Source organism: Ipomoea nil, unplaced genomic scaffold (assembly GCF_001879475.1).
Source record: "Ipomoea nil cultivar Tokyo-kokei standard unplaced genomic scaffold, Asagao_1.1 scaffold1407, whole genome shotgun sequence".
Taxonomy (NCBI): domain Eukaryota; kingdom Viridiplantae; phylum Streptophyta; class Magnoliopsida; order Solanales; family Convolvulaceae; genus Ipomoea; species Ipomoea nil.
The window spans coordinates 3,856,011-3,883,270 of NW_017617835.1; the positions used below are offsets into that span (position 1 = coordinate 3,856,011).

The 27,260-nt window shown below is 35.5% G+C and overlaps 4 protein-coding genes and 1 non-coding gene across 6 annotated transcripts; 3 read left to right on the forward strand and 2 right to left on the reverse strand.

Annotated features, from left to right (window-relative positions):
- Positions 1–310: 310 nt before the first annotated feature.
- Positions 311–4,710, reverse strand: LOC109186335 (inositol phosphorylceramide glucuronosyltransferase 1). Its single transcript, XM_019336276.1, has 10 exons — positions 4,350–4,710; positions 3,806–3,926; positions 3,442–3,627; positions 3,110–3,273; positions 2,792–2,899; positions 2,334–2,471; positions 2,140–2,247; positions 1,013–1,292; positions 801–918; positions 311–627 (listed from the first exon to the last, which is right to left on the reverse strand). The coding sequence occupies exons 1-10, from the start codon at positions 4,599–4,601 to the stop codon at positions 498–500; spliced, it is 1,605 nt and encodes a 534-aa protein (XP_019191821.1). The 5' UTR covers positions 4,602–4,710; the 3' UTR covers positions 311–497.
- Positions 4,711–10,759: 6,049 nt separating this feature from the next.
- On the forward strand, positions 10,760–12,456 carry LOC109186342 (transcription repressor MYB6-like). Its single transcript, XM_019336291.1, has 3 exons — positions 10,760–11,100; positions 11,507–11,636; positions 11,800–12,456. The coding sequence occupies exons 1-3, from the start codon at positions 10,968–10,970 to the stop codon at positions 12,236–12,238; spliced, it is 702 nt and encodes a 233-aa protein (XP_019191836.1). The 5' UTR covers positions 10,760–10,967; the 3' UTR covers positions 12,239–12,456.
- Positions 12,457–13,819: 1,363 nt separating this feature from the next.
- Positions 13,820–13,892, reverse strand: TRNAR-CCG. Its single transcript has one exon. It is a non-coding gene; the product is annotated as a tRNA-Arg (tRNA).
- Positions 13,893–13,948: 56 nt separating this feature from the next.
- On the forward strand, positions 13,949–17,843 carry LOC109186338. Its single transcript, XM_019336280.1, has 10 exons — positions 13,949–14,191; positions 14,494–14,590; positions 14,692–14,796; positions 14,913–14,990; positions 15,181–15,236; positions 15,698–15,755; positions 16,754–16,879; positions 16,980–17,075; positions 17,193–17,264; positions 17,484–17,843. Exons 1-10 carry the CDS (start codon positions 14,073–14,075, stop codon positions 17,544–17,546), a joined length of 870 nt encoding a protein of 289 aa, XP_019191825.1. The 5' UTR covers positions 13,949–14,072; the 3' UTR covers positions 17,547–17,843.
- Positions 17,844–20,453: 2,610 nt separating this feature from the next.
- On the forward strand, positions 20,454–24,676 carry LOC109186337 (probable low-specificity L-threonine aldolase 1). Of its 2 annotated transcripts, none has more exons than XM_019336278.1 (11): positions 20,454–20,576; positions 21,235–21,338; positions 21,847–22,294; positions 22,769–22,880; positions 23,055–23,105; positions 23,279–23,350; positions 23,450–23,582; positions 23,682–23,740; positions 23,829–23,929; positions 24,244–24,310; positions 24,414–24,676. In XM_019336278.1, exons 3-11 carry the CDS (start codon positions 21,852–21,854, stop codon positions 24,453–24,455), a joined length of 1,080 nt encoding a protein of 359 aa, XP_019191823.1. In that variant the 5' UTR covers positions 20,454–20,576; positions 21,235–21,338; positions 21,847–21,851; the 3' UTR covers positions 24,456–24,676. The 2 variants fall into 2 exon arrangements, with proteins under 2 accessions (XP_019191823.1, XP_019191824.1); XM_019336279.1 differs by lacking the exon at positions 20,454–20,576 and adding an exon at positions 21,057–21,091.
- The last annotated feature ends 2,584 nt before the right edge of the window (positions 24,677–27,260 follow it).

Consider the following 27,260-nt stretch of genomic DNA (forward strand, 5'->3'; position numbering starts at 1 on the left):
TTTAACAGTACTTTTAGTGTAGTTTCTAAATATATAAATTTTGCATACTAATACTAAACTTAATATTATGAAAAATTTGATTAAAAATAACTTCAGTTAAACCTCATTAACCAAACCAGACACATAAAATAGAATAAAAGGAGTATATACATCATACATGCGGTTGACATATTATGTACTTTCAGTTTATTTACACTTACATAATGCACCTTGGATGAAGTTTATGGCAGAAAACTCCCCTTATTCTCAGTGGGTCATGGTAAGGGGTGAAGTTTATGGCAGAAAAACACTCATATTCTCAGTGGGTCATGAGACAAGACAGAATCATAGATTTTCTTCATCCTCATTAATTGGTATTTCAAAACCATATACAAATTAACTCATAGGGAACATATGGTTATAGCACAACAACAAAATTACAATAAGGGAAGAAGAAAAAAAAAGAATGTTTTAGTTAGCTGCCATACAACGATTCAAGACTCGAGTCAGTAGAAGAATCATACACTCGTACTCCTCTGCACATCTTTATCTTCCACTCCTCGAGTAAATGATCTAATCGCCAAGTGCTCTGAAGCATACGTCATGAAAGATGCCAGAACAATGCCTCCCGCTACCATCAACCCTAACCTGCAAGATATATACAGCTCTTATATTAACTATAAAATCTCGACAGTGAAAAGAACAAAGTGTTTAAAAACAAACCGATACAATCATAACAAGTAAACTTGTGGCACCTTATGGATCTAATCGCATCCTTTTACACACTATATTTATGAGAAAATAAGTAAACAAAAGATTACCTTGCAAATAGTGATGTGATCCCAAATAGACAAGGAAGTGACGGGGTTAAAATGGCAAGAAACGCCATCCCTAAACCATAGTTCCATGCATCCATGTCACAACATGACTGCCGATGACCTACAAAAGGAACAAAAAAATGAACATAAATGGCCGACACATATCAAATTTAGTGAAACGTGTAACTTAGTGAGTGTCCTTAAAGTCGACAAACCTTTTGCCGAATCATATGCCAAAGATTTAGGTCTAGAATGACCTGCTTGGTTTCCCGCCATCTTTCCCCAATGCTGGACTAAGTGCAAATAACTTCCAAATGAAAGCAAGAAAAGTGTGAATGTCCACTCGTACATTAGGATGAGCCCAGTCCAAGGCATTATTTGGCGAGGGATGATCAGAATCGATAGCCCAACGGACAAGAAAGCAGCAGCAAAACAGACAAAGATAGACATCCCACCAAGATAAGAAGGCACCTTTAATTGCGCACCGTTTGTTGACTGCATTTATCACAAAATCATGTCAGTATGTTCTTCTAATGTTATTTCTCATAATGAGAGTGAAAAATCAACAGAAATATATGCATATACATAAACATATGAATACATGTGTGTGTGTGACAACCTCAATGCTATGTAAAAGTTGGCATATGTTTTTGCTCATGAGTCATGAGTGGATAATTTGGCTGTCCAAAAATCCAGCTAATAGTTAAGGCCAATCAGCATATCAGTTAGGGCTTTCTAGGATCTTGTTATAAACTAAGATTGGGCTAGAGTCACTCAACTGGGCTATAATGCACATAGGCCAAACCACACTAAAAGCTAGTCTAACCCGTGGCCTTATAAACCCATATGTGGGACTCTTAACACTCCCACTCGAGTGGACAATCGGGCCATTTTGAATCTAACGGGTTTATTTTATCAATGTGGGACTACCGGGCCATTTTGAATCTAACCGGTTGACCACTTACGAAAGCTCTGGACGCCACCAAAGTGGACCGAACAAGCGGGCTTATGAAACCCACCACCGGGCCATTTTGAATCTAACTGGTTGACCACTTACGAAAGCTCTGGACGCCACCAAAGTGGACCGAACAGGCTCTGATACCATGTTATAAACTAAGATTAGGCTAGGATCACTCAACTGGGCTATAATGCACATAGGCCAAACCACACTAAAAGCTAGTTTAACCCATGGCCGTATAAACTCATATATTCTCTCTTATTTTATGTATGTGGGACTCTTAACAGATCTATTTCCAAGTAGGTAAATGGAGATAAATAAGGGAGGAAAGAGTACAATGTTAATTGGTATTATCATGCTCCTATAATCGAAAAGAAGATGCACCTGCTGGTTGGAGCTGATGGTGGACGAAGGAACCGAAGAGTAAGGAAGGACACCTCCCGCTCTGAACTTGTAGTATATATGCTTAATATGATCATAAATTGAGCGTGTCTGCAGGTAAAAAGCAAGCTCAGTTTCATGTAGATGATATAATTACATTGTTGACTAGCAAAAAAAGAAATGGTTATCTTGTTTACCTGTAGATATGACCGATAGTAGGAGAAAAGTACAAGAAATAATGGAAGCAGAAATAGCAACTTGACAATAAATTCATCTTTAGGATTTTTGCCTCCATGGGTTCCTGGCAGAGATTCTTTAAGCTGCACCCTAGCATTCTGCATCACCAATAAGCATAAGAATTAAGAAAGTCATATAATTGAGGAAGATAAGTCAATTGAACCCTCATCTACAGCTCTACAGATGGCAAGAATTTAAATGACATATTCTCCAACTCAAAGGATAAATCTACAAATTCTGGCAAAACAGCCATTCCAAGAAGCAAAGGGATGGTGCAGATATTGGTAGGACTGTCGGAGATGTTTGCTATTGCATGAACGAAGACAGTCGGGAGAGTTGAATGGAAATATAGTAATTTTTTAAATTTTTAACATCGATTTGATATGGTTGAGAGAAAGGGGAAGTAGAAGAAAAATACCTGCCAGACATCAACCGGTTTCAAAAGCCATGATGTCCACCAATCCCATGGTTTGAGTGGCCCAAGAGTGTAATGAATAACTCGAAGTTCTTTCTCATCAACCATCCACTGCAATAACAGTAATAGTTTAAAGAAAAGGAAAAAAACAGAAGATGAAATAAATAGAGTTAAGATGCAAGCAAAAGACTTCATTTCAGCATTTTGCAGGCTGCAGAGAGAGGACTTATTGCGAGGCCCACATTCACTGGGAGAAAAGAGAGAAAAGACCATTTTCACCGAAAATGGAGGAAGAAGAAGCCTCTTGAAACGAGATAATACCTTGTTAGCAAGCATGTAAAGGCCAACATCTGCATTGTAAAGAGTAGAAAGTCTTTCCATTTTAGGAACCGGTCTAGAGTTTAAGACATCTGGAGACAAGTTTGGCTCAAAGACATGAGCATTAGGAAACCCAGAATAGTAGGAATTGAGAAACCCTTGATCACCTGTAAGCAGCAAGAAAATGTGGTGAGATAGAGAGACTTCTTAAAAATAAATAAATAAACAATGGCACTCAATTTCAAAACTATCAATATCTATAACTGCATTTATCATATTGAATAAAGTGGAAAGATATGGCATTGCAATTGAATGAATACACGAATCCAGCATACCTCCGGTGTAAGAATGCAAAGTGTTAACCTTGCTCATCATATCGTTAAAAACTTCCTTGGATGGCTCAACAACCATGACTCCAGAATTCAGCCTTTCTGAATGTTTCAAGTTTGCACAAAACTTTCCACATTTAAATAGGTCTTCTATGTTCTTAACAACTATCGTATCAGCATCAAGATACACCACTGCCAGAACATTGGAAAAGGGTTAAGTGAAGATAGTCGTTTAGATCACACATTCCATTAATCTGGATGAATTACATTAAAAGAAAATGTAGGCTAAGGACATTAAAAATATACCACACTTTCTTTTAAGAAGTAGTTAAAGGCCAAGGTGAGTCGAATTACTAGGTAACCAAATCACCTTTCTTGTATCTAGTCATATTGAAGATTTTTAGCTTTGTATAGACACCCCAGAACCTCTTCGGCCTCACTTGATTTGGGTTCGCCAACAAAGTAATTTCTTCCACAATCCACCCATCAGCCTGCATAGAAACTCCTATATCATTCAACAATAAAAACAATCGAGCCCCACAAGTAAAATTATTATAAGGTGCTTGATTAGCTCAATTTGACTGCTTACCAAAATACATAAGTCATTGTTCTAAAATAATCATCTCAACTAACTACTTAGTGTACCATAAGTTCATAAATACATAAAAGATCATAAACCATATACAAAATAAAAGAAAGATTCAATTTTGTTTTCTATCTGAATTCAATAAAAGTACCTGAAGAAGCTGTTTACATAAGTTAGTGTTCTAAAGTAATTATCTCAACTAATTACTTATAGTGTACCATAAGTTCAAAAATACATAAATGAACATAAACCATATACAAAAACAATACAAAATGAAAAGAAAGATTCAAATTTTCATTTTTTTCTATCTGAAATAAAGAAAAAGTACCTGAAGGAGCTGTTTGGCATAGCTGGAGACACCATCTGAGACCAAAACAACCATATCTTTAGTGGTTCCAGTATCCCGGATAGACTTGCCGAGAACTCGAACGCCGAGGAGGAACTCATCGCCGTAGAGAAGCGTGACGTAAGCTTCTTCCGAAGATTGCGATCTCGGTTCTCCAGCAACGCAATAATTGTTAAGTACACACAAAATTAGGCACAGCCAAACAACCCCAAATCTCCCACTGAAAGATCCCATGGTTTTCTGGAGAAAATTATGGGATTTGGCCGTAGGAAGGCGAAGAAATTGAAGATCTAAAGACTGAAACTTTTTTAAGGGGCTTTGAACATCTAAAGACTGAAACTTTTTTAAGGGGCTTTGAACTGTATGAATTTTTAAAGTCTGTAATCATGAGAAAGAAACAATTTTAAATGAAAAGAATATTTATAAATTACGTTTCTCCGTTGAAATTTCGCCTGGTCTTCATTGCCGTCTTGCGGTCTTGGCCTTCTTGGCGTGCTGGAATCTGTACGGGGTTTCGTTCACCTTCGTCCAAGTTGTCGTTCATGTTCAGAAAATTACTAATTAGTCCTCTGTTTTTTCTTTATTTCTATAATGGCCCAATTGTACTTTGCGCTGATCATGAGTAATTGTCTAATAAAATCTTCTTCTTTTTTCTCTCTTTCCTTTTTCAGATAAATCAACCAATATTGATGACATTTAGAGTGTGTTTATTAATAAAATATATACATTTAAAAAAAAATAGACAATGCACTTATTTGTATATTTTTCAATTTAAAAATAGAAATTGGAGAGTCAAAATTTGCGATCAAAGAAAAAGATGGTGTTTTCACTACTAAAGTCTCTCTCATTCACTTTCCATGAGTGCAAAAAAATTTCGCCTTTTTGTGAATAAGTTAGCAAATGAAACTAGATGAAGAAATTGAAACAGACTCACAATTACTTTATTTTGCTTTACATGTGAATTCCTTTTATTTCGCTTTTGATTTTTTAGTAGATGATACTAAAGAAGTTGCCTCTATGTTGCATGGGGTAGACTTTGGCTTTGTGAAGCGATCTGCGAATTGTGTTGCCCACATTGTTGCTCGAGAAGCCGTTTCAATCAGGTTACGGAGAGTGGTATAACAACCCTCCTCAGTATCTTGTTGATGTTCTCATTTCTGATTCAATGAATTAAGTTCTCCCTTTCAAACAAAAACTAGATGAAGATAGTCATAGTTGTCCATGACATACCTATTTAATCTTATAAAAAAAAAAAAACAATTACTATTATACAATGAACCACTGATATAAGATTAATTTTTAATATATTAAAAATTTATTTTTAGTATGTTAAATGTACATTTTTTAAAAAAAGTTTATCTTTAGATATATTGTCTAAAAATAAAGTTTTAGTATATTAAAATGAATACTTATCCATGATCTATGGTATAAGTTGCCATTAAAAAAAAAAAAAAAAAAAAACAATCTCATTAAATGATTAAATAACCTTATAAAACATAGAGGCCCAATTGCTTATGGTTCCCAAATATGGGCTGTGAATCAAATTTTTGGACTGGGTTGTTACCAAATTTTGCGAATAGTATTACAAATTTTGGTTCCGGTTCTAAATTATCGATTTATAGTTTTATGTTTTTAAGGAATTAGAATCAAAATTTTGTATGAAACTTTGGGTTTGGTTATGATGATTTTTAATAGATCAGAACCACCATAAAATTGGAAATAATGTCAATAAATTCTGTTGGAAAACAATGATACATTCAAAATTACCCAAACCTTTGAAATATTGTACTGGACTATAATTAGATTATTAGAATAATAAAATAAGGTGATAATACAAGTCCAAAGAACCCGGTCTATTAGTCCAATGTATAAATTAGTTGACCCACTAAAAAATTAGTTGGACATTGCCCGCCAGCAAAGCTAGCAATCGTTATATCCTACACCACGGCGCACATAGCACTGTGCGCCGCGCGCCTCCCAAAACGACGTCGCTTTAGGGTAGTGTTGGGAGGCGCGGTAGGAAGTTGCTGAGATTATGTGTATTTGTTCACAACGTTATGTGTATTTGTTCACAACGTTATGTGTATTGGTTCATACAGTTATGTGTATTTTTATACAATTATGTACATTCTTTTTATACAATTATGTACATCCGAATCAGAAAATTTGTGTGTATTATGTTAAGAGTTGATGTGTATTATATTAAAAGTTTATGTTTATTATGTATTATGTTAGATTATGTGTATTATCTTTTAAAAAGAGTATGTATATTTTGTTATATAATTATGTACATTCATGTATAACATTATGTGTATTCTAGTATAACATTATGTACATTCTTGAATAGCGGGTTTTTTTTAAAGAAAGACTACTGCCATTCACTGGGGCGGGAAATTTCAAAAAAAAAATAAAATTAAAACGACGTCGTTTTGCATCTGGACGCATAGTGCAACGCGCGCCGTGGTGTAGGATATAAATTGCCCAAAGCTAGCTGAAATTTGCTGGCCTTCCTCTTTCACTTTGTACCCCATCATTCCAATCTTTGCACTCTAACCCCTCCCAAATATGATCTATTTTCTCAATCCAATTTAGGCCCAAAAAAGGACTTGAACTTCGCTTAAAATTAAAATTTCTTTTTTAATTTATTTTTTGTTTCGATCTGGAATTTTGAACTAATCCAAACTGGAACCATATGGTCCATATCCATAGTTCCATTTTCGATTTCAGTTGCAGTTTTACAATACCCATCCCAGTTTAAAGTAAACGAACCATGAACATTTTTACTGTTAAATTAATATTATTTTTTTTTGTATGACTGTCCCATATTTTACTTTTTAATTGAAAGTATGGCGTGACATTGTATGACGTCGTAGAAAATAGATAACATGACTCGTTTTAATTGTTTAAATTAGGCTTATAACATGTTTTATAAATCAAGGTGCGTGTGTGTATATAAAAATAATAACTGGAAAGAGAGAGTGATAGAAATTGATAGTGGTGGAGTTTATTGTGTGATTTTGAAGGTAGAAATGGAATTGTGACTAAGTTTTCCACAGCAGGAGAGGAGGAAATTTCTTAGGTTGTTCAGGAAAACCAAATAATTGTGATATATATGGAAATGATGCATGCATGGGATCGAACTGCACAGTAAAGGCCATGTAAAGAATGCTAAAATTGAAATTAAAGTTTGTGTTAAAGCCACCATATAATATAATGCACTTTCCTAGACACTTCCAGTATGTAGTAGAACGATCAGATTTGATGATATATGTGTGGTGTGTCAAACCAATACAAACTGAATTTGCATTCAACACCATCATCATTATCATCTTCATCTTCAACTCCATCCTACTCAAGGCTGCCCAACTTTTTTTTTTTTTAATTTTAATTTTAATTTTTTTAATAAGTATTTCTATTTTCATCTCTTTACAATTTACTTTTTTTTTTTTTTTTGGGTGGGTGACGTAGAAATATAATGTCTTTTTTGGGTGACGTAGAAATGTCAATGACAAAATATCAAACACCCATAATAAGGTTCAAATAGAAAGTAAAAGAAGTTTTAAGGGAGTGCTACTAGTGAGATTCAAACCTATAACATAGGCTATTTAAATTTAAGTTTAGAGTTACAACCAACTAAGCTACTCAAACATTTAGTAATTTGTACATAAATATAGATTTTATATATAAGTTAATGCTATATATGCATATATACATACATATATATAAGGGGGTGGGGTAGGGGAAGGGGGGGCATGCAGTTGCCATGCACCACTGTGGGCCCGCCCCTGTACGTAATGGATAACCCGTCTTGTGATCCTAACCCATAAAAGACTACAAAGAAGTAAACAAGCTTAGGTTGTCCATAGCTGACAGATTCAAACCAAGAAGGCTAATATATAAACCGCTTCCACCTGGAGTTGAACTTGGAACCTTGGTTACCAAATCAACCGCTTAATCATCTTGGATGGGATTACCTTTTTTTTTTTTTTTTTTTTTTTTTTTTTTTTTTTTTTAACGAAAGAAACAACATCCACTATTTAAGGGTGTGCACAGGACTGCCATGATATGTTTTTTTTTTTTTTTTTTTGGTTAAGAAATATGTATAGGTGTTATCTATATTATGGTATATATATTTAGCAAGATAAGGTGTTATATATTATTTTGTGTGTTGTGTATATATATATATATATATATATATATATATATATATACACACACACACACACAATATATCTAGATTTTTAGATTTAGACTAACGTACTGTTCGAGTCATTCCACTAGACTCATAATTATTTGTTGTATCTATTATATTATCCCGACACTCAATATTCCATCGACTATAATAATTGCAATAATGATTTTAAAAATGCATACTTAGATAACCCTCAATTTATGCCTAATATGCATACCCAAAAGCAAAAAGCATATCATGACAAGCAATTTCCATCTCTAAAGTATTTTTGTTAAGATTTGAGGATCTTAAAATATTTCAGAAAGCAATAATCCCTTGAAAAAAAAATAGACTTAGAAAACATTGAATGTAAACCCGGACATGCAACTACTGCTGTATCATTCATTCATCCTTAGCTTTTCCAAAGCATAGTGGCTTTTGATGACAAAATCTAGTGTCGGCAAAAAGTCCAGATCTGCTTAATCCTTAGGTGTATGGTGAGAAGAATCTCCTTTCTCCTTTAGGATATATAGTCCAATTGCACAGTGGAAAATGAGGACTGTCAGTACACATTACAGCTTAGTCAATAAATTCGATTATCATTTATTGACTTCTGTCCCCATTAATTGCCTACTAATTAGATTATATTGTGAAGATTAACGCCACAATTAAGGTTATAAATTTTGATTTCTTGTGGAAGTTGTCTATTGAATGGACAATCTTACATGATTTACATCATTGTTGTCCTTTGCCAACTAGGATTTTTTCAGTTTGAGCCGATCAACTATAAGTAACTTAATTAGACTGATTTATCTCCTTATAGTATTTTACCGACTAGGGTTATAAGGCAAACTTTACCTAACACGCATCTTTGAGTAGTGATTGCGCATTTTTTATTTTTGTAAATATACAAGATTAATTAGTTAATTTCTTTGATGAATTCATAATCCCATCTTTAATTCATCAATCACACTTTTTTCCTTTTGACCTTTTACATATATGGATATATGGCCAAGTGTATGACTTGGTTTGCACTGCCACCACACATGTCAATTTGGGTTTGCGTTTGCAATATATATATATATATATATATATATATATATATAATCACATTGAATACAAAAAATTGCATGAAAATCAATCACCTTGTTTTGCTCATGAAAGAAACAATACACCTTGAAATCATATAAACATTATTACATACATCCCTTATTCATTGTGGGTTAATTATATTATATTATTCATCAATATTAATTGAGAATACCTTATTATAAACATTATTACATACCTACCTGACTACCTTAACCTTATTATGATATATTAGGAAGCTAAATGTGCACCGGTATGATCTACAACCATAGTATATATGTTTCCTCTATTTGTATTGTCCAAGTGATTAGTCTCTAGTCTTTCATGCCAATTGTCACGTCCTTCGGGTGACTTAATTACTTTCACTATTTCTTTATCGAATAATGATGTAATGTTTTGAATTGGGTCCAAGAATGTATTCCATCGCTAAAATTATCATATCACAATTGATCGAATCCGATCCAAATCATGAAATTGCTTTTGACTTATTATTGAATAAAAAAGAATGACTTGCTAATAATCAAAGGGTTTAATTATATTATACATACTCTTCAAACTTGCAAAAGAATTGTAATTAAGGTTAGAAAATAAGAAAATGGAAGACATTATATAAAAGAAAGAAAGAAAGAATAAGTTGGTGGCGCACAAGATTGTTGACAATTTACATTTTTTACACGGCTGCAAAAGTCGATAAATGGACCCTGCAACCTAAAGAAGAAGCAACCAAGAAGTATCATAGCTGCATCATACACTATATTGTCATCACCCATCCATCACATCCAAACATTTTTCTTTTTCTCTCCCAAAACCCTCAATCCCAAGGACCCTCCACACCCTAATCCAACAGAACATTTGAAAAGATGTAAATCACGGTGACTCAAAGCTCAGCAAGCATGGCCAAATATCAGTGCCCACAAGAGACGATCTGCTCACTTTGGACATAATCTCATACTGTCACCGCCAAAATTTAAGCTTTAATATCTTCTCTCAAATACGGTTTACTGTTCAAGCGGGCCATTTTTCTTTTTCTGTCAAAATGATCGATGGTGGAAAGCATTTATCTTGAATCTTGATCGACCACATAATATAAATAAAGGAGGTTTTAAAACGTTAGAGGCGACACAAAAAGACTGCTGTTGGAATTTTGTGCTTTAGCCTTTTGAAAACCATCAACTTCCACTCTACTTCGCCATTTTCATCACGTTTTCAATGGATATATATATATTGCAATACTTATTTTCTCTTTTCTGATCATCCCATTTCCACCACCCTTATCTAGGCTTCATACATATGCAAAGAGAGAGAGAGAGAGAGAGAGAGAGAGAGAAGTACAGTGAAGAATGGTGAGGGCTCCTTGCTGTGAGAAGATGGGAATGAAGAAAGGGCCGTGGACACCGGAGGAAGATCAAATTTTAACATCTTTTATACAGAGATATGGTCACGAAAACTGGAGAGCCTTACCAAGACAAGCCGGTGAGATTGAGTTTCGTTTCATTTAGTTTATTAAGCTTAATTGTTTTGCATAGTATGTATAGATGAAGAACATTATTAGAGTAAGGGACCGAACCAAGCCAAGCACCTTGTGCTCAAATGACACTTCAGTAACTCTTCTTGAGAGAATGTTATTGGATCGAATCTCGGTGGATGAAAAAGTATATAACAAGATTCGGTCTGATCTTATCAAGAACATTAGAGTTAGTTGTACTATAATTGACCTTTTTGGTTTGAGTCAGTTAACCTTAGTACCCAAAACTCAATGCACTTTTAGATAGCAACCCAAGATTCAAGGGGAAGGAGATAAATTTGATTTTGCTAGCTACATGCCTACATGTGATACATTTTAACGTTTAAATAATTAATTTATTTGGTACATATATAGGTTTATTAAGGTGCGGAAAGAGTTGCAGGCTTCGTTGGATAAATTACTTACGACCAGATATCAAACGAGGAAATTTCAGCAAAGACGAAGAAGAAACCATCATCCAACTGCACCAAACACTCGGAAACAGGTAGGCAGAACATAAAATTTACAGAAAATGTTAAAAGGTCTCAACTAAAAGTTTAAATTATTATCCGATATTCAGTTATTATTCGTGCTATATATGTATTTTGAGGTTGTTTTAATGGAACTAACAGACAATCTTTGTTTTCTTCCCATCCGATCCTGTGCAGATGGTCTGCCATTGCATCAAGGCTGCCGGGGAGAACAGATAACGAGATAAAGAATTTCTGGAACACCCACTTGAAGAAGAGGCTCCAGCATCATGGGAGTCCATATTCTCCCAACTTTAATGTTGTCGGAAACATCACGCCAATCCAGATCGGCGATTCTTCGATTCACCTGAGGTTTCCGGCGGCACCGACGACTGTGAACAGCATGTATTCAAGCTCCCCGATGACGACAAAAATGGAGGAAGCAGAAGAGAGCATGCAGGAGAGGGAGAGTTATCAAAACCTTGGAACAACAAACGATGATTCTGGGATTGTCTACTTGCCTTCTAGCAGCTCTGTGCTACCTATGGAGCTTGGAGGTTGTGAGACTAGTTCTAGTATTGGCAACGATGCAGTTTTCTGGTATAATTTGCTTATTAATGCTGGAAATACATCGTGAAAGATTATGTTTTTGGATCGGAGCAATTCTAGCCAATTGGTCAAATTGTTATCTTAGTTATTATAAGGTTATATGTTCAAATTTTTCCTGTGATCTTATCCTATATATTATGATCTTTTGTTTATTAAGGTTACAATGTGAAATTTACCTAATGTATATTTCAGATAGTGGTTGCTAAGTTTCTCTTAAAAACAAAAGATAAATATTTTTGGATGTAATTTAATTTGTATGATATGTGTGCGCTTTTTGGTTGGTGTTTGGTACTATTTTTTTTTTTGTACATGTTATGAGAATAAGAATTAAATTATCATATCATGTAATTTCTTACATCATATATTATAGTTAAATTTTGAATTTTCATTAAAAAAATCTTATTTGTAAAAGTTTTAGCATAAGTTTTTGATGGTTTTCTGTTTAGCTTTGTGCTTAACACAAATTAGGTGAATAACAAAAATCAATGACTTTCCTAACTTGGATGCCTAGAATTGCACAAGCACCAGTGCTAGCCTTAAAGCATCTCCAAAATTTGTGAGAAATTTTTGCGTGATTAAGAATAAAAATTGAAAAAATAAAAATAGTTTTTTTTTTTTAAGTGAATATTTACACGTCCAGTTAGGCACGTGCATGGGGCGCGAGATTTGTACCTCATGCGATTAAGGGCGGTTTTTCTTCTTTCTTGTTGGGCCCAAAAATCGGACAAAAACAAACTTCATCATATGAGGTATCGCTTATTCTCTCTCCTCCACATAAGCTTGACTTCCTCAAAAATCTCACCAAAAACTATTAACGGAAATGCTCTTAATTCTATAATGTAGCGCACTCATTCCTATCAGTTGCAGGCCTCAGTCATGAGCAAGCACAATCACCTTGGGTGCCTCACTAGGCCTTCTGTGTTTGCACCTACAATTAGCACCTCACTCGTTATGTCGCTTGGCTACTAAGTCATCATTTATCATACCTTTGCACATCCTAGTCAATTGGCGCAATATATATAGTACTCTAAGTAAACAATCATGTTACGTTCCTTATTTGTCCTTTTGTCATGACCCACCTAACATTGCCCATTCAACACCAACGCAAGTATCCACACTCTAAGCAAAATTTAACTTAAACTTAAAAATATGTTTGAACAAAAACTGTTTTCTTGAACCATAGGTGTTAAAGAGAGTTTTAAATTTAAAAACAATTTAACTCGATTTTAAACCTAATCAATACTACTACAATATAGGAAAAAAAATATAAAAAATCAGTGTTGACTGCTTGAGAATCTCTCATTTTCATAACAGATGACAACGTAGTTTCATATTCATTCTTCTTCAATTATTATTACAGTCTATGCCTGATTTGATTATATATATAATCAGTGAAACATGATGCGAATTGAAGTTCAAGATTTTGACAAATTGGTTGAAACGTATTGTCCGTATAAGTGTCGGTTTTTGTTTGGAATGCCGACTTGGTGAAAGTAAAGCTGTCGGTTTGTCTTGGAATGCCGACTTTACTGAAATTTGGATTGGAACAAAGGGAATTCAACACAACAGTAAATACCGGAGTTACATAGGGGACGAAAAAGGGATAAATCGTTCACGGTGGGACTCGAACCCACAATCTCCCGCTCCGGAGGCGAGCGCCTTATCCATTAGGCCACGCGAACTCTTGTTTGTCGTATCTTTAATTGTAAAATATAACAGGGTTTTAAGAATTGGATTGTCTGCTTCGATGGTTTGGGAATTGCGAGTGTTCAGTGTTGAGTTGCAGAATACAACTGAACAAAAACCCTCAAAAGCCCCGAAGTGTTCTGAGTTCTCGCACGGAATCGGAGCATACAGAAACCATGGCATTCACTATATCGCCAAACTCAATTCATCTCCCACAAAGCTCTCGATTTTCTGGGAGAAATTCTTTTCTCAGAGCCTCTGTTCCACCTCCAATCTTATCCCCTCCGTCTCTCAGGTAATTCTCATTCACCCACATGTAAAACAGAAATCCAATTACCAAACAAGATTTAAACAATTTCTATTTTTCTTTAGTTCGGTTGTTGTTTTGTTTTTGGTACAATGGCACATGAAAGTTGACAGGGAAAAGGTAAAGAAAGATTATAACTTTGAGTAATCCGTGTTTGAGAAAAGGATTTTACCTTGTTGGTTGTTTGGATAAGGGTGTAAGAAGTTGTGTTTCTCATGATTTTTTTTTTTATGGTGTTATTTTCTTTGTTAGCAATTTAATGTGGGAACAGGATTTGAATTTCTTATTAGGTTTCCTATAAAGTGCTTAGCAAATAGGCTGGTGGTCTGTGCTGCATCCTCAGCTGCAGGAAGTTCAAGCTCAAACAGTGACTTAAATCCTTATGAGGTAATAATGTGGAACTATCTCATCTTATAAGTGTTGTTAGGGATTGGCGTTTGAAGAGTTTACATTGTTTGTATGGTTGTCTTATAATTGGTCGTTACAAGGTTCTTGGTGTGAGCCCCATTGAGGGATTTGATATGATAAAGGCATCATATACGAGGAAACGTAAAGAAGCTGAAAAGAGGGGTGATGAAGCAACTGCTGCAGAAGTATGTTATATAAGTAATTAAGAATGATAGTTTTGTTACTTTTGTACTTTTGGATCTTAAGTAGAATGAGTATGTTCTAAACCTGTGTAAATAAGCCTGCAATAACTTTTTTCCAGCTCGAAATGGCATATGACAAGATCATGATGTCACAACTAACCAAGAGAAAGAAAGGTGTTACATTTGGATCATTTAAGGTACTGTTTTCTTGCCACCGATTGGTACTCAAATACTAGTGCACCATTTAACGTCTGCCCTTTTTCCCTTGACAAGTTTTCTTCAACTTTGTACTCCATTGTTAATTTCCTCATGCAAGTTTATACCGTTCCGTGTGTTTTTTCTTATCTTAATAATTAATAATTATAACTCATTTGTTATGAAGCTCAGGTTTCAAAGGAGATAAAGTATGCTGATAAGCAGCCTATTGTACCATGGGGTCCCAGGTATGTCATTTTGTCAGTGCTACTAATAGTAAAAATAATGTTAAGCACCGGATCAAAATGCTCTTGCTAGTGACTTTATGTTAATTGTTAATATGTTTTTACTTCACTGTCATATTAGATGCAGGATGAGTTGATTATGTGTATTTGATGTAGGATGCTCTGAAACTCTCGGACATTCCTCATAGTAGTCATAGACATCCTAGCTTTCGTATTTTTCTATGTTTTTCATTAGCTTTTATCTATGTAACCATCTATCACCTAATGAATAGGCATGTTCTTTCTGATCAAATGGAAAGTTCATAGTAACTCTTTCCTTCTTAAGTCTTCTTCTCTTTCGACTTGTTTCCTGCATTAGCGTTAAGTGGTGATTTATACTTTAATTTCTTATGGCCAAAAGTGTGTTTCCATGGCTTCTATGTAGAATCAGATACATATTGATTGGCTCAACCTTATATTCTCAGGTTCAGCAAATCAGAAGTCAAAGATATACGGATCAATATGGCAATTTCTGCTGTATTTGTAAGTAGTAAGAATACTTATATGTCTATTCTAGAAGAGCCTTTTCTGTTTTCTTTACTTTGGTGTGTGTTTCTAAAGGAGGACGTGTTACTTTTACATATTATTTCTTCCAGATTTAACTTCTTTTGTGCCTTAGCCTTTTCATATTCTAAACTCTTTAAGTGCATTGTTTTGTTCTCTGTATGTTTCATGGTCACCGTGCAAATATGTATGCAGCCATGCGCCAAAACAATGGTTTCATGAAGGAATGTTTGTAATTTAAACCGTCTTTCTGTGTATGGCAATAAAATTTGTTTTTTAACCAGCTTGGTTGGCGTGAGTGGCTGTGCACTCTCATCCCTTAAGAGAGGTCGGGAGTTCGAACCCCTCTCGTATGGAAAAACCAATTTGGCTAGCACTTTGCTCCTTAATTGGGCCGGCCCGGTGTGAATGGGGATTAATCTGGATATGGTACGGGCTTAAAAGTGCCTCCTATAGTTAGGGCCTGCTCAGGACACCTCATGGCCTGACAAAAAAATAAAAATAAAAAATTTGTTGTTTAACAAATCACTGTCTACTTGGGCACGGTGCTATATGAAGTTATTTGATTTTCAAGATTATATTCATGATTGGCTTCCATCCTTGTTTCTTTTGTGAGGATCGAGTCCCTGGGACCAATCCTGCACATGTCCTCTTACACTTTAATTAGTTACATATATCTGAGGTCAAGTATAATGACGTTTCTCTACAATCTGATCTTCAAATCTTCTAGTCCACATGGCGTGAAAGTTACCCATGATATCTCTTGTTTCTATAAGGAAGCCATTTTGGTTTGAGTTCGTCTCATCCTAAAATAGCCATTTCTAATGTGAACTTTCTACACTCATTGAATGCGTAATTGAATAAGAGAGATGGAGCCAAAGAAATAATTAGAACTAAAAGCTTGTCAAACATTTAAATATTCTTTTAAAGATAAATTTATATAAATATCAATCCTCTTGTTTTTCTGTTCTTTTCAGACTGCCTGGGCTTTTATCCAGCGCAATGGTGAATGGAAGCCTTTGCAATTCCTGGCCTTTGCGTTTGTATACAGGATTTTCGAAAAATTAAAAGCGTTCGAATCTCCTGTGTCTCCTACATTTACCGTAAGTTTTTTTTTTTTTTTTTTTTTTTTTTTTTTTTTTTTACTTGTGATAGTCAATATGGGACAGCTTGAATAGTTCTTTCTTTGGTCTAACGCTGCAGGAAGAAGGCGAGGATGATGGGCGAATGATGAGGATGGGAAAAAGGCTACTTCGATCTCTTGCACTGGCTTTTGGGTGCATTGCAGTTGCATCTTTGGTACGTTTTCCGCCATTAAAAGAAAATCTATACAAATCTAAGGAGAGGAAAACCCAGAAATTCGAGTGTGTTTCATTATTCAAACATCCTCCATTACGTTTTCTTCATCAATTGCAGGGATATACCGGCCTCCTAAATCTGATTGAATTCACAGGCAGCTCGATTCCCGCTATTATTTACAACAATCAGGTATCTAAAAAAAACACCGTGACCCCCCACCCCAATTAGCTTGATTCCTGCTATTATTTACAACAACCGTTGGTCTATTTGAGCATTATTCCCAAATCTTATTCTCTATAAGCTGCTGCTTCAATCTCCCACCCCTTAAACGCAATGGGCACGAGCGTTACTTTTATTGTATAGCCCTTCGCCTTGCCTTACTTAGATGCAAAATGCATGTGCTTGCAGGAATTGATTGTGACCACTGCAACATCCGTCTTGCTTTTCATTACGGCATCATATTACAGATGATAGAGCCACGTCGCCTTCCCGGGAAAAGGTAGAGTTTTTAAGTTTGGGAAAGAACTGTTTCGGGTGTTGTGGGGGTGGGTGCCAAAGTTTTGAAACTGTCACTCTGCTGAAATAGTGAATGAGGGTTTGTTCTCTTTTTAGGAGATTCTGAGGATTAATCAATTTTGGGTTATCATCTTACATATGCCAACATGTTTTTGCATGTGCAATCCCATGTATTTCAACTCAGTATGCCCTGAGAGTTTGAGTTCAAAACGTATTTGATGATTGATTCTGCTTTTCCAGTTTGTGTTGTGCTACATTTGAGTCAATTATGGATCGATTAATTATTGGTAGAGTTAATTCCACGAGATGGCAATTTCAAATTTAGTCCCAGACTATCGTTTTTACCATTTAACATTCCAGACTATTATTTTTTTGGATACTTTAGTCATTCTCATGACTTTTCCTATTTTTAGTAAGGACATTTTTGTCTTTTTATATTTTTCTTTTGTCATTTTTCCAGTTTCAACCGGTTTAATTGGTTTAGGATTTTACTAAAAATCAGTTGAAAAATATAATTACTAAAACTCAGAGGTTATATAAAGTCATAAATCAATTAAACCGGTTAAAAATCGTAAAAATAACAAAAGAAAAATATGAAAAGATAAAAATGTCTTTACTAAAAATAGAAAAAGTCATATGAAGGGCTAAAAGTGTTCAAAATATAATAGCCTGGAATGTTAAATGACGAAAACAATAATCTGAAACTAAATTTAAAATTACCCATACAGAATAAAGGACCTCTGGTGGAATTATCAATTATTGGTTAGAGGTTATCGGTCTTTAACTTTATGTAAAAGGTTACGGATTCCATCTTTATTATAAAGGAGTGACTGGAATGTTAGAAATGACAAAGTGATGATAAAAAGTTGTCAAATGCATGCAGTTTCTGTCAAATAAAGGGCCCCCCAAAAAAAGAATAAAAGAGGAAATGTCATGTAAGTTTCATCAGAGATGTTTTAGCAGTTTGAACCCACGGTCCGGGACGTCTGATAATTATTATTATTCTTCCAAAGATTGAACCGCAATCCTAACGTCCCCACACCTCAATTATTATTATTATTATTTTTGTCATTGGAGGTTAAGACGCCAAACAGCCACTGGGGCCGCCATATTATATTAGACGCCTCTCAATATACTAATGGTGGGAAGGTTTGGCAATTTGATTTCTAATGTACTTTGACTATGAATGAGAAAGCCAAATTGCCTAGCTTTTTAACATGTGCGATTAGGAGATATCTAGTATTATACGAGTATCAGGAATCGACCTTCCTAGTTCCTACTCGAATTGAATGCCTTGGAGGACAAACTAGTAGGATGTGTGTTGATCTTTTAATCTTTTCTAACAACTAGAAGTCACTAAAATCTATAAATATTATAATAATGTTGGTCGGATTATTAGATTGGTAACTATAGGTTTTAAGTTCGACTCTTAATGAGAGTGACTTATTTGTTAAGCATATAATATATAAACATAAATGTGTAATTCAGTTTTCAACTTATGCTTTTAGTTGAGATGAAACACACGGTTTAATTTGGTTGCCAAAGGTTATTGGTTCAAATATCCACGTCATCAACTTAGTCTTTTAGAACAACCTCAATAGTGAGAGAAGAAGAAAAACAACCTCAATAGCTCTAGTTTTTTTAGTAGGTTTTTGCGCTCCACGCGTAACTATTTGCCTTTGTTTTTCCTTTACTATTTTTTGGTGGGCTTCACAAAAAAATCATTCATTGCAGGAGAAAAAATGTAACAAAAAATTACTCTCTACATTTGATAAATACCAACCCTCTCCCGCAAGTATCTGCCTTTGTTTTTCCTTTTCTATTTTCTGGTGGGCCTCACAAAAAACCATTCAGTGGAGAAGAAAAATCCAATAAAAAATCACTCTTCACATTTGATAAATACGAACCCTCTAGTTTTTTACTGTTTCAAAAATCATTGAAAAAAAAAAACCTATTCATAATACTCTTAGTCGACATGGAGCACATGCTTGAGCATATCATATTTATTTATTTATTTATTTATATATAATACTATAAAAACATTAAAAATAAAAGTCAAAATAATAATACGAGTAATTATAATTATAATTGGAAAGAATAATTATAATTAATACTAAACCAAATTTAGAAGTTGGATTGGTATGGTGTGGGCCCAAGGGCAGAGGCAAAGCCAAATCATATCCTATGACCGATCACCCAATCTTCACAACATTATCATTTATCTGCCAACTCATGCGAAGCTCATGCATTCATCCATCCCATCCCTCCCAAAAAAAAAAACGTTTAGTATATTAATTATAAGGAGTACGTGGAAATCATATCACTTTAGGTATTAAATACCCATAAATTTCAAGAATGGACTAAGAAATTTTTTCGAGTGGAACAAATATTAAAATAAAAGACATAATTTTAAAAAAATAATATACTTAAGAAGCATAATACAATGTAATAGAGCTAGTAGTATTCAAAAAAAAAAAAGAAGCATAATAATTATAAATATTATTGGATATGAATCAAAAATAAAACACACCAAAATTTTATTAACAATTACATTATAAAAATCACACAAAATATATTAAAGCTTTATAAAGATATTTAAAATAAAACATAAAACACAATTACATTATAAAAATTACACATTTCATTATTAATATACATAAATAAAAATGAACCATTAACATTCCATAAGTGACACATGCTCTATCCACTCATCTAATACATTCTTCAGTTATTTATATTTATAATTTATTCTTTCCATATTTATATACTTTATTCTTTCCATATTTATATAATTTATACATATATCTAAACATGTATTATATAATATATTTTATATTTTACAAGGGCTATATATATGGGATCCGCCCTGAATTTGCTATCAAAGAAAGATAGCAGAGTACACTCAATTGCAGAGAGGGAGAGAGAGAGAGAGAAGTATTGAAGAGGAGCCAAGTAGCCAACCACCGTTCTTGGTGGTCTGAAAAGGTGTGTCAATAGATAAGGAATGCTGGAAATTAGGGGAATTTCTAGGATATACTGCATTTTGTTTTGATTTATACTACAAAGATTGTATTTTTAGGAGTTTCCAGAAATTGGGTACAATGAGGAAACACTAGAATCTCTGTAACAGTGAAAGATAAGGATTTTGGATGGGCGTGTTGGAATTTTGTCATCCACTTGTTAAGAACAATGCATGCATGTTTTGTATTTATATGGGGGATGTCATCACCCGGGTCTAGTCTCCATCCTGTGATTATTAAAGCTTCATGTTGTTTTCTCATCACTGCATGACAAAACAGATTAGTACAAACATTGTGTCAGTAGCAATGCCTGTTTTTAAATCTTCTGTGGGGCTATGGTTGTTGGGGTGCAGTGAAGATGTTTAATAAATTCTTGTTAAAGAATCTTTGTATGCATGTATATAAGTGTGTATATATATTTCTGTCATTTTCGCTTCTTAGAAGTTGTGGGTTAGATATTTTTTGTTGTTGTGGTAACTGGTAAGTATACACAATGGTTGTTAGGCTCTTCTGATCTGTGTGCTTTTGCTTCTAATCAAAGGGAAGTTTGCCCTCAGTTTTGTTCTTGATTTGTCATTACAATTTACAAATCTTGTGGATTAACTGGAGGTTTTTGTGTGCAGCTGAGTGAATTGATTCAGTTCTGGTGAAGGGTTCTTGAGCTTTGCATTTCTCATTAGGAAGGGCACAGAACAATCATCTCAGTTTCATCTTTGGTTTTCAAGAAGTATGGTCTCACCTATTTCCTATGCTTTTTACTATTGATGTAGTGTTTCACACACACACACACTTGTTTCATATATTTTGTATATTTAGTATGGAAGTAGTAGGGGACTAGAATGGTTATTATGAAATTTTTGTTTTATTGTCTTGCAAATATAAAATAGAATAGAGTCCAAGCTACTTTATCATATATTGCTTGAGAAAACAGAACAAGATCTTGTGATGTTGCTATGAGAATGTCAAAATCTGATGTATTTTCCAGTTTGATTTCCTTTTTGTGTTAGAATTCTTCTTGCATCAAAATGTTTGTGGGCGCGTGTGTATACTACCTTTCTGCTATACTTGATATTTGGTCTTTGACTGTTTGGTGACTCTGAGCAGGAAGAGTAGTTCCCATGGCACCAAAATTTTGATACTTTATCGAGCTTCGTTTCTGGCTTAAATATGTCATTTTTAAGACTTGTATTGCCTTGGTGTTGATTAAATTTTGTGTTTTTAATTTGTAATTTCAGGGAAAATGGTGACAAGGACTGTGGATCTCCGCTCTGACACAGTTACTAAACCAACAGAAGCCATGCGGGCTGCAATGGCAAGTGCTGAAGTAGATGATGACGTGTTGGGTTTTGACCCAACAGCCCAACGCCTTGAAGCAGAAATCGCAAAGATCATGGGCAAAGAAGCTGGTCTTTTTGTTCCTTCAGGCACGATGGGTAACCTGATTAGCGTTCTTACTCATTGTCCAATTAGGGGAAGTGAAATCATCCTTGGTGATTATTCGCATATCCACATTTATGAAAACGGAGGTATTTCCACCATTGGAGGTGTTCATCCGAGGACAATCAAGAACAACGATGATGGAACCATGGATCTTGATCAGATTGAAGCTGCAATCCGAGATCCTAGATTTGAGATATGTTTCCCAACCACTAGACTCATCTGCTTGGAAAATTCAAATGCACAGTAAGGCTTGCAAATCATATTAAAATAGCATTTTTCTTTGGTGCATCATTCACATAAACTTACTTATAATTCATTCACGCTTGGTTTAATTTCTGTCGTTTTTGTTACTTTTGGCATTTTGGAAAGCATTAAACTGAAACCAGTAGCCAAGAAAAGGGAACTTTGTACACTTGCAGATTGTTGAGCATGTAGCCATTAATGTGCAATCCAACTATCAGCTTAGGCTTTTAGGAGATGGAGCACATGCTTCAATTTGGTATCAGACCACCTGATAAGCGACTACGGTCCACGTGTTGCTTGGAACCCACCGCAGTAGCCATTAACGTGCAATCCAACTATCAGCTTAGGCTTTTAGTTGAGATGGAGCACATGCTTCAATTCAGATACTCTAGAATGAAATCTCTCGAGTTGTATCAGAATCTTGCAAACTTTCATTCTGCGATGCAAGCTCTTACTAGCAATATTTGATTGCAGCTCTGGTGGTAGATGCCTCTCAGCAGAGTATACAGACAAAGTTGGAGAGCTCGCAAAGAAGTACGGGCTGAAACTTCATATTGATGGAGCTCGCATATTCAATGCATCTGCTGTGAGTTCCTTTTTTTTGCTAAAGAAATCTTCTTTTATAATAAAGGTGTCTAAGGATTACTAACAATCTAAGCCCGAGTTTTTATATAGAGATAGATTGTATACGTGATAAGTTACCACTAGAATCCTGATCTGAATCTATGAAATGATTCTAATTAGATGAATGTGTTTCCAGGCCCTTGGCGTTCCTGCTAGTAGGCTTGTACAGGCTGCCGATTCTGTTTCTGTAAGTTTGTGATCTGTTTCAAACGCTTATTCATTCAATAGACTTACTATACGTAATGTACTAATTCTATTTTTCAATAAAATAAAATATGAAATTGTACTGTACTAATTCTAGATGGCCATATTGGTGTATTACATGATTTGTTGGCATGCCTGATTCAAGAATATATGCAGGTTTGTCTGTCAAAAGGTCTGGGCGCTCCAGTAGGAAGTGTAATTGTTGGTCCGAAAAGCTTCATTGACAGGGTAAAAACTTTATAAATTTACAATGAAAGTTAAAAAGATTTCAACTTTTGCTCTAAAAGTTATCATGATTTAACATCGGTTTCTCCTTGGACTTTATAGGCAAGGATTATGAGAAAGACCTTAGGCGGTGGAATGAGACAGATAGGCGTGTTGTGTGCTGCTGCTCTTGTTGGGTTTCAAGAAAATGTCGGTAAGCTCGAAGGGGATCACAAAAAGGCTAAAACTTTAGCAGGTAATCTTCTCCTCGATCCGTTATGTTTGAGAATAACACGTTTCTTTACCTTCTTGAATTGGCTGATGATTCTGTGTTCCTTAACTTGAAATTTTTCAGAGGGGCTTAACAAAATTAGCGGACTGGAAGTTGATATGGCTTCAGTAGAAACAAACATTGTAAGCTTCTTCATAGTCTACTGGATGTCGAAATTCTGATACATTGTAAGGAGTAGAAATCCTATAAACACATTACTATCGATTTTAGGTATTCTGCGATATACTTAAGGAAGCAAACACAACTGAAATGGAGCTGTGCAAGAGGCTAGCGGAACATGGTGTGCTCATTCTACCAGAAGGCCCAAAGAGGTATGTGTACACTTTCAGTATTCAAATTACACAAACCAACGCCTTCCGGAACAAAAAAATTCAAATTGTGGGTTCTGATACCATGTTAAGAAAGATTTAGAAGAATTTGTTGTATTACTTTCTTGTCTCAATGGGGAGACAACAGACAAATATATACAGACTTAAAAGACACAATCCTACAGACACAACTCTACACAATCAACAGACATATTTCTACCGACACAACTTTTGTGTTTCAACACATTACACGAACCAACGCCTTCCAAATTCGTTGTTTGCTCATCGATATTGATCATGGAATGTCGCGAATGCAGAATCAGGTTCGTGATTCACCACCAGATTTCCGACACTGATGTGCAGTATGCATTATCCCGAGTTCAGGTTAGCAATCTTCTTTAGCTGCTGCCACTACTACTTAAGAATTAAGATCATATTTCAACCATACCATAGCTTATGCTGGTTTATTCTCTCGAAACTGATGCAGCGTGCTGTGACTGGAGTGGCAAATGGAAGCGGGGACCATTGAAATTGAGGGAATTGTTATCTCTGCTTCAAGATTTTCTATCTAGTAAAGAAGTGCAATATTCCAGTTGATCTGCAGTTCATCTTCATCTTTAAGTAATTAAGAAGTTATCTGGTTATGTTTTATCCTGTTTTATTTTATGATGCCTAGACTCATATGGCCAGTAGGCCAGAATGCAATGATGAAGTTTCATTTAGAGAAGAAAGATCTGATGATTATGATGATTTTTTTCTCTTTTTCTTTACTTATTTTTGCACATTGCACTAGAATGTATTTACATCTTGTATTATTCTTCAGTTCTTCTGACCCATAGGGGGAGGGATGCAATTGGTGTACGATGGACCAGAGTTCACCTTGCAAGGTGGATCCGGGTCTAAAATATACAATTTGCATTCATAATTTACGTATTGAATGTTCATAATTTATATACTTAATGTTCACAATTTACCTTTTACAAATTGTGAGCATTCAGTATGTAAATTGTGTATTTTGAATTTGGGTCTACCTTGTAAGGTGGATCCAATTTGCCTTTGGAAGTTGGAGCAATTTTACACCAAAAGTGAAAATCTACTAGGGGTAGACTTTGCAAAATTACTTATTTTTTGGGTGATGAGAGCTACTGTCTTTGTCTAGTCTGCAATCAAAATTATATATTTTAATTTTTATAAATATTAACAAATATATAAAACGTGGCACAACAATATCACATCAATATATCTTGATATATTATTCTCATGTCAAAAAAAAAAAACAATGTTGTTACTAGTTTAAGTTAATGGATTTAGTATTTATTAGAGTTAATTCCAGCAATAGTCCTCCAACTATAGTGATTTTCCAAAATTAGTCCCCGACTTTTAATTTGGACACTTTAGGTCCCTTGACTTTTAATTTATTTCCAATTGAGGTCCTTTCGTTAGAATACGGTTCATTAGACTTTAAATGAAGGGGTAAACTCGTCCTTTCACATGCCTATGTATTATTCTTCGTATTTCTCCCTTCGTATTTCGCTGTTATACCTTGTAAACATCTCAATAATAGAGGAACGCACACACGAGTAGTCAGCAAATAGGGAACGACGAGGAACATTTTAGGGTTTCGACTAAGATTATCTTCATATATATTGCGTATACAATGGAGAAATACTAAGAACAATACATAGGCAGGTGAAATGATGAGTTCACCCCTTCATTAAAATTCAATTAACTGTATTCTGACGAAAGGACCTCAATTGGAAAGAAATTGAAAGTCAAGGGACCTAAAGTGTCCAAATTAAAAGTCAAGGACTAATTTTGGAAAATCAATATAGTCGGAGGACCATTACTGGAATTAACTCTATTTATTATTAAATTTATCCATAATTTTCATTATAACGATACAAGTCTTATGTATTATTCTAACTTCTAATAGTGCATTTGTTGTCAATCTTCTCCCTTTTTCCCTCCCAATATATGGTCTTTCTCCTCCCGGCCTACCTGTTCCCCCTTCATTGTCTCCCCAAAATAAAAACCCACTCAAAGTAGTATGTACCTATGTGACACAAGCACGTTTATAATGTGAGATTTCTCAATTATATTAAGTGACACGTTAAATTTCATATGTTAGGTTGACGGATATGCAAGTATAGAGAAATAAAGAATTAAGCACTTGATATCAAGAATTGTTGGGAGAATGCACTACGCATAAATAACTAGTTGCTTATAGGGTCAAGACACATCAAGATTTTGTACGTCTTTCCCACCAAGAATCTAGGATAGGGTCGGGGCATGTGAAAACGTTATCCTCAACTTATATAAATAATAAAACAGTCAAACCGCTCGCATGGGTAGCTCAACTGGTCATAGAGGTGAAATTTTGGAAGAATGACCAGGGGTCGAGTCTCACCAGCAGCAGTGTGGGAGCAACCTCTCAAAGTGAGGGGTGAGGGGGCTCCTTGTGCGCAGAGAGCCTCTCGAAGTGAGGGGTGAGGGGGCTCCTTGTGCGCAGAGAGCATCGGTATGATTTACATTCTCCCAAATGCACTCTGTCTGCCTCTGTGGTTCATGTTCAGTTGAGTCACATCCTCCCAAATGCATGCTCTGTCGGGCTGGTGTGTGGGGGGCCCAATAGCCTCTGTGGTTCATGTTCAGTTGAGTCAAAATGCACTCTGTCTGCCTCTGTGGTTCATGTTCAGTTGAGTCACATCCTCCCAAATGCATGCTCTGTCGGGCTGGTGTGTGGGGGGCCCAATCTGTGGTTCATGTTCAGTTGAGTCACCACCATGATTTACATCCTCCCAAATGCATACTCTGTCGGGCTGGGGTGTGTGGTTCATGTTCAGTTGAGTCACCAAATGCACTCTGTCTGCCAGCCTCTGTGGTTCATGTTCAGTTGAGTCACCACCATGATTTACATCCTCCCAAATGCATACTCTGTCGGGCTGGGGTGTGGGGGGCCCAATAGCCTCTGTGGTTCATGTTCAGTTGAGTCACCATGATGCTCTGTCGGGGTGTGGGGGGCCCAACCATAGCGTTCAGTTAGCTGGTGTGTGGGGGGCCCAATAGCCTCTGTGGTTCATGTTCAGTTGAGTCACCATGATTTACATCCTCCCAAATGCATGCTCTGTCGGGCCGGGGTGTGGGGGGGCCCAACCATAGCGTTCAGTTGAGTCACTATGATGCTCTGTCGGGCTGGGGTGTGGGGGGGCCCAACCATAGCGTTCAGTTAGCTGGCGTTCAGTTGAGTCACCATGATGCTCTGTCGGGCTGGGGTGTGGGGGGCCCAACCATAGCGTTCAGTTGAGTCACCATGATTTACATCCTCCCAAATGCA

What these genes read in the sequence shown, in the direction of transcription:
- LOC109186335 (XM_019336276.1), bottom strand. Translation starts at nt 4,601, where the DNA reads ATGGGATCTTTCAGTGGGAGATTTGGGGTTGTTTGGCTGTGCCTAATT. An exon ending in TATGACTAGATACAAGAAAG is followed by an intron (nt 3,628 to 3,805) that starts GTGATTTGGTTA and finishes ATGTTCTGGCAG; the next exon opens with TGGTGTATCTTGATGCTGAT. An exon ending in TTTACATGCTTGCTAACAAG is followed by an intron (nt 2,900 to 3,109) that starts GTATTATCTCGT and finishes CTGTTATTGCAG; the next exon opens with TGGATGGTTGATGAGAAAGA.
- LOC109186342 (XM_019336291.1), top strand. Translation starts at nt 10,968, where the DNA reads ATGGTGAGGGCTCCTTGCTGTGAGAAGATGGGAATGAAGAAAGGGCCG. An exon ending in AGCCTTACCAAGACAAGCCG is followed by an intron (nt 11,101 to 11,506) that starts GTGAGATTGAGT and finishes GTACATATATAG; the next exon opens with GTTTATTAAGGTGCGGAAAG. An exon ending in CACCAAACACTCGGAAACAG is followed by an intron (nt 11,637 to 11,799) that starts GTAGGCAGAACA and finishes GATCCTGTGCAG; the next exon opens with ATGGTCTGCCATTGCATCAA.
- LOC109186338 (XM_019336280.1), top strand. Translation starts at nt 14,073, where the DNA reads ATGGCATTCACTATATCGCCAAACTCAATTCATCTCCCACAAAGCTCT. An exon ending in ATTGTACCATGGGGTCCCAG is followed by an intron (nt 15,237 to 15,697) that starts GTATGTCATTTT and finishes TTATATTCTCAG; the next exon opens with GTTCAGCAAATCAGAAGTCA. An exon ending in CTGTGTCTCCTACATTTACC is followed by an intron (nt 16,880 to 16,979) that starts GTAAGTTTTTTT and finishes CTAACGCTGCAG; the next exon opens with GAAGAAGGCGAGGATGATGG.
- LOC109186337 (XM_019336278.1), top strand. Translation starts at nt 21,852, where the DNA reads ATGGTGACAAGGACTGTGGATCTCCGCTCTGACACAGTTACTAAACCA. An exon ending in CTACCAGAAGGCCCAAAGAG is followed by an intron (nt 23,930 to 24,243) that starts GTATGTGTACAC and finishes TCGCGAATGCAG; the next exon opens with AATCAGGTTCGTGATTCACC. An exon ending in ATGCATTATCCCGAGTTCAG is followed by an intron (nt 24,311 to 24,413) that starts GTTAGCAATCTT and finishes AAACTGATGCAG; the next exon opens with CGTGCTGTGACTGGAGTGGC.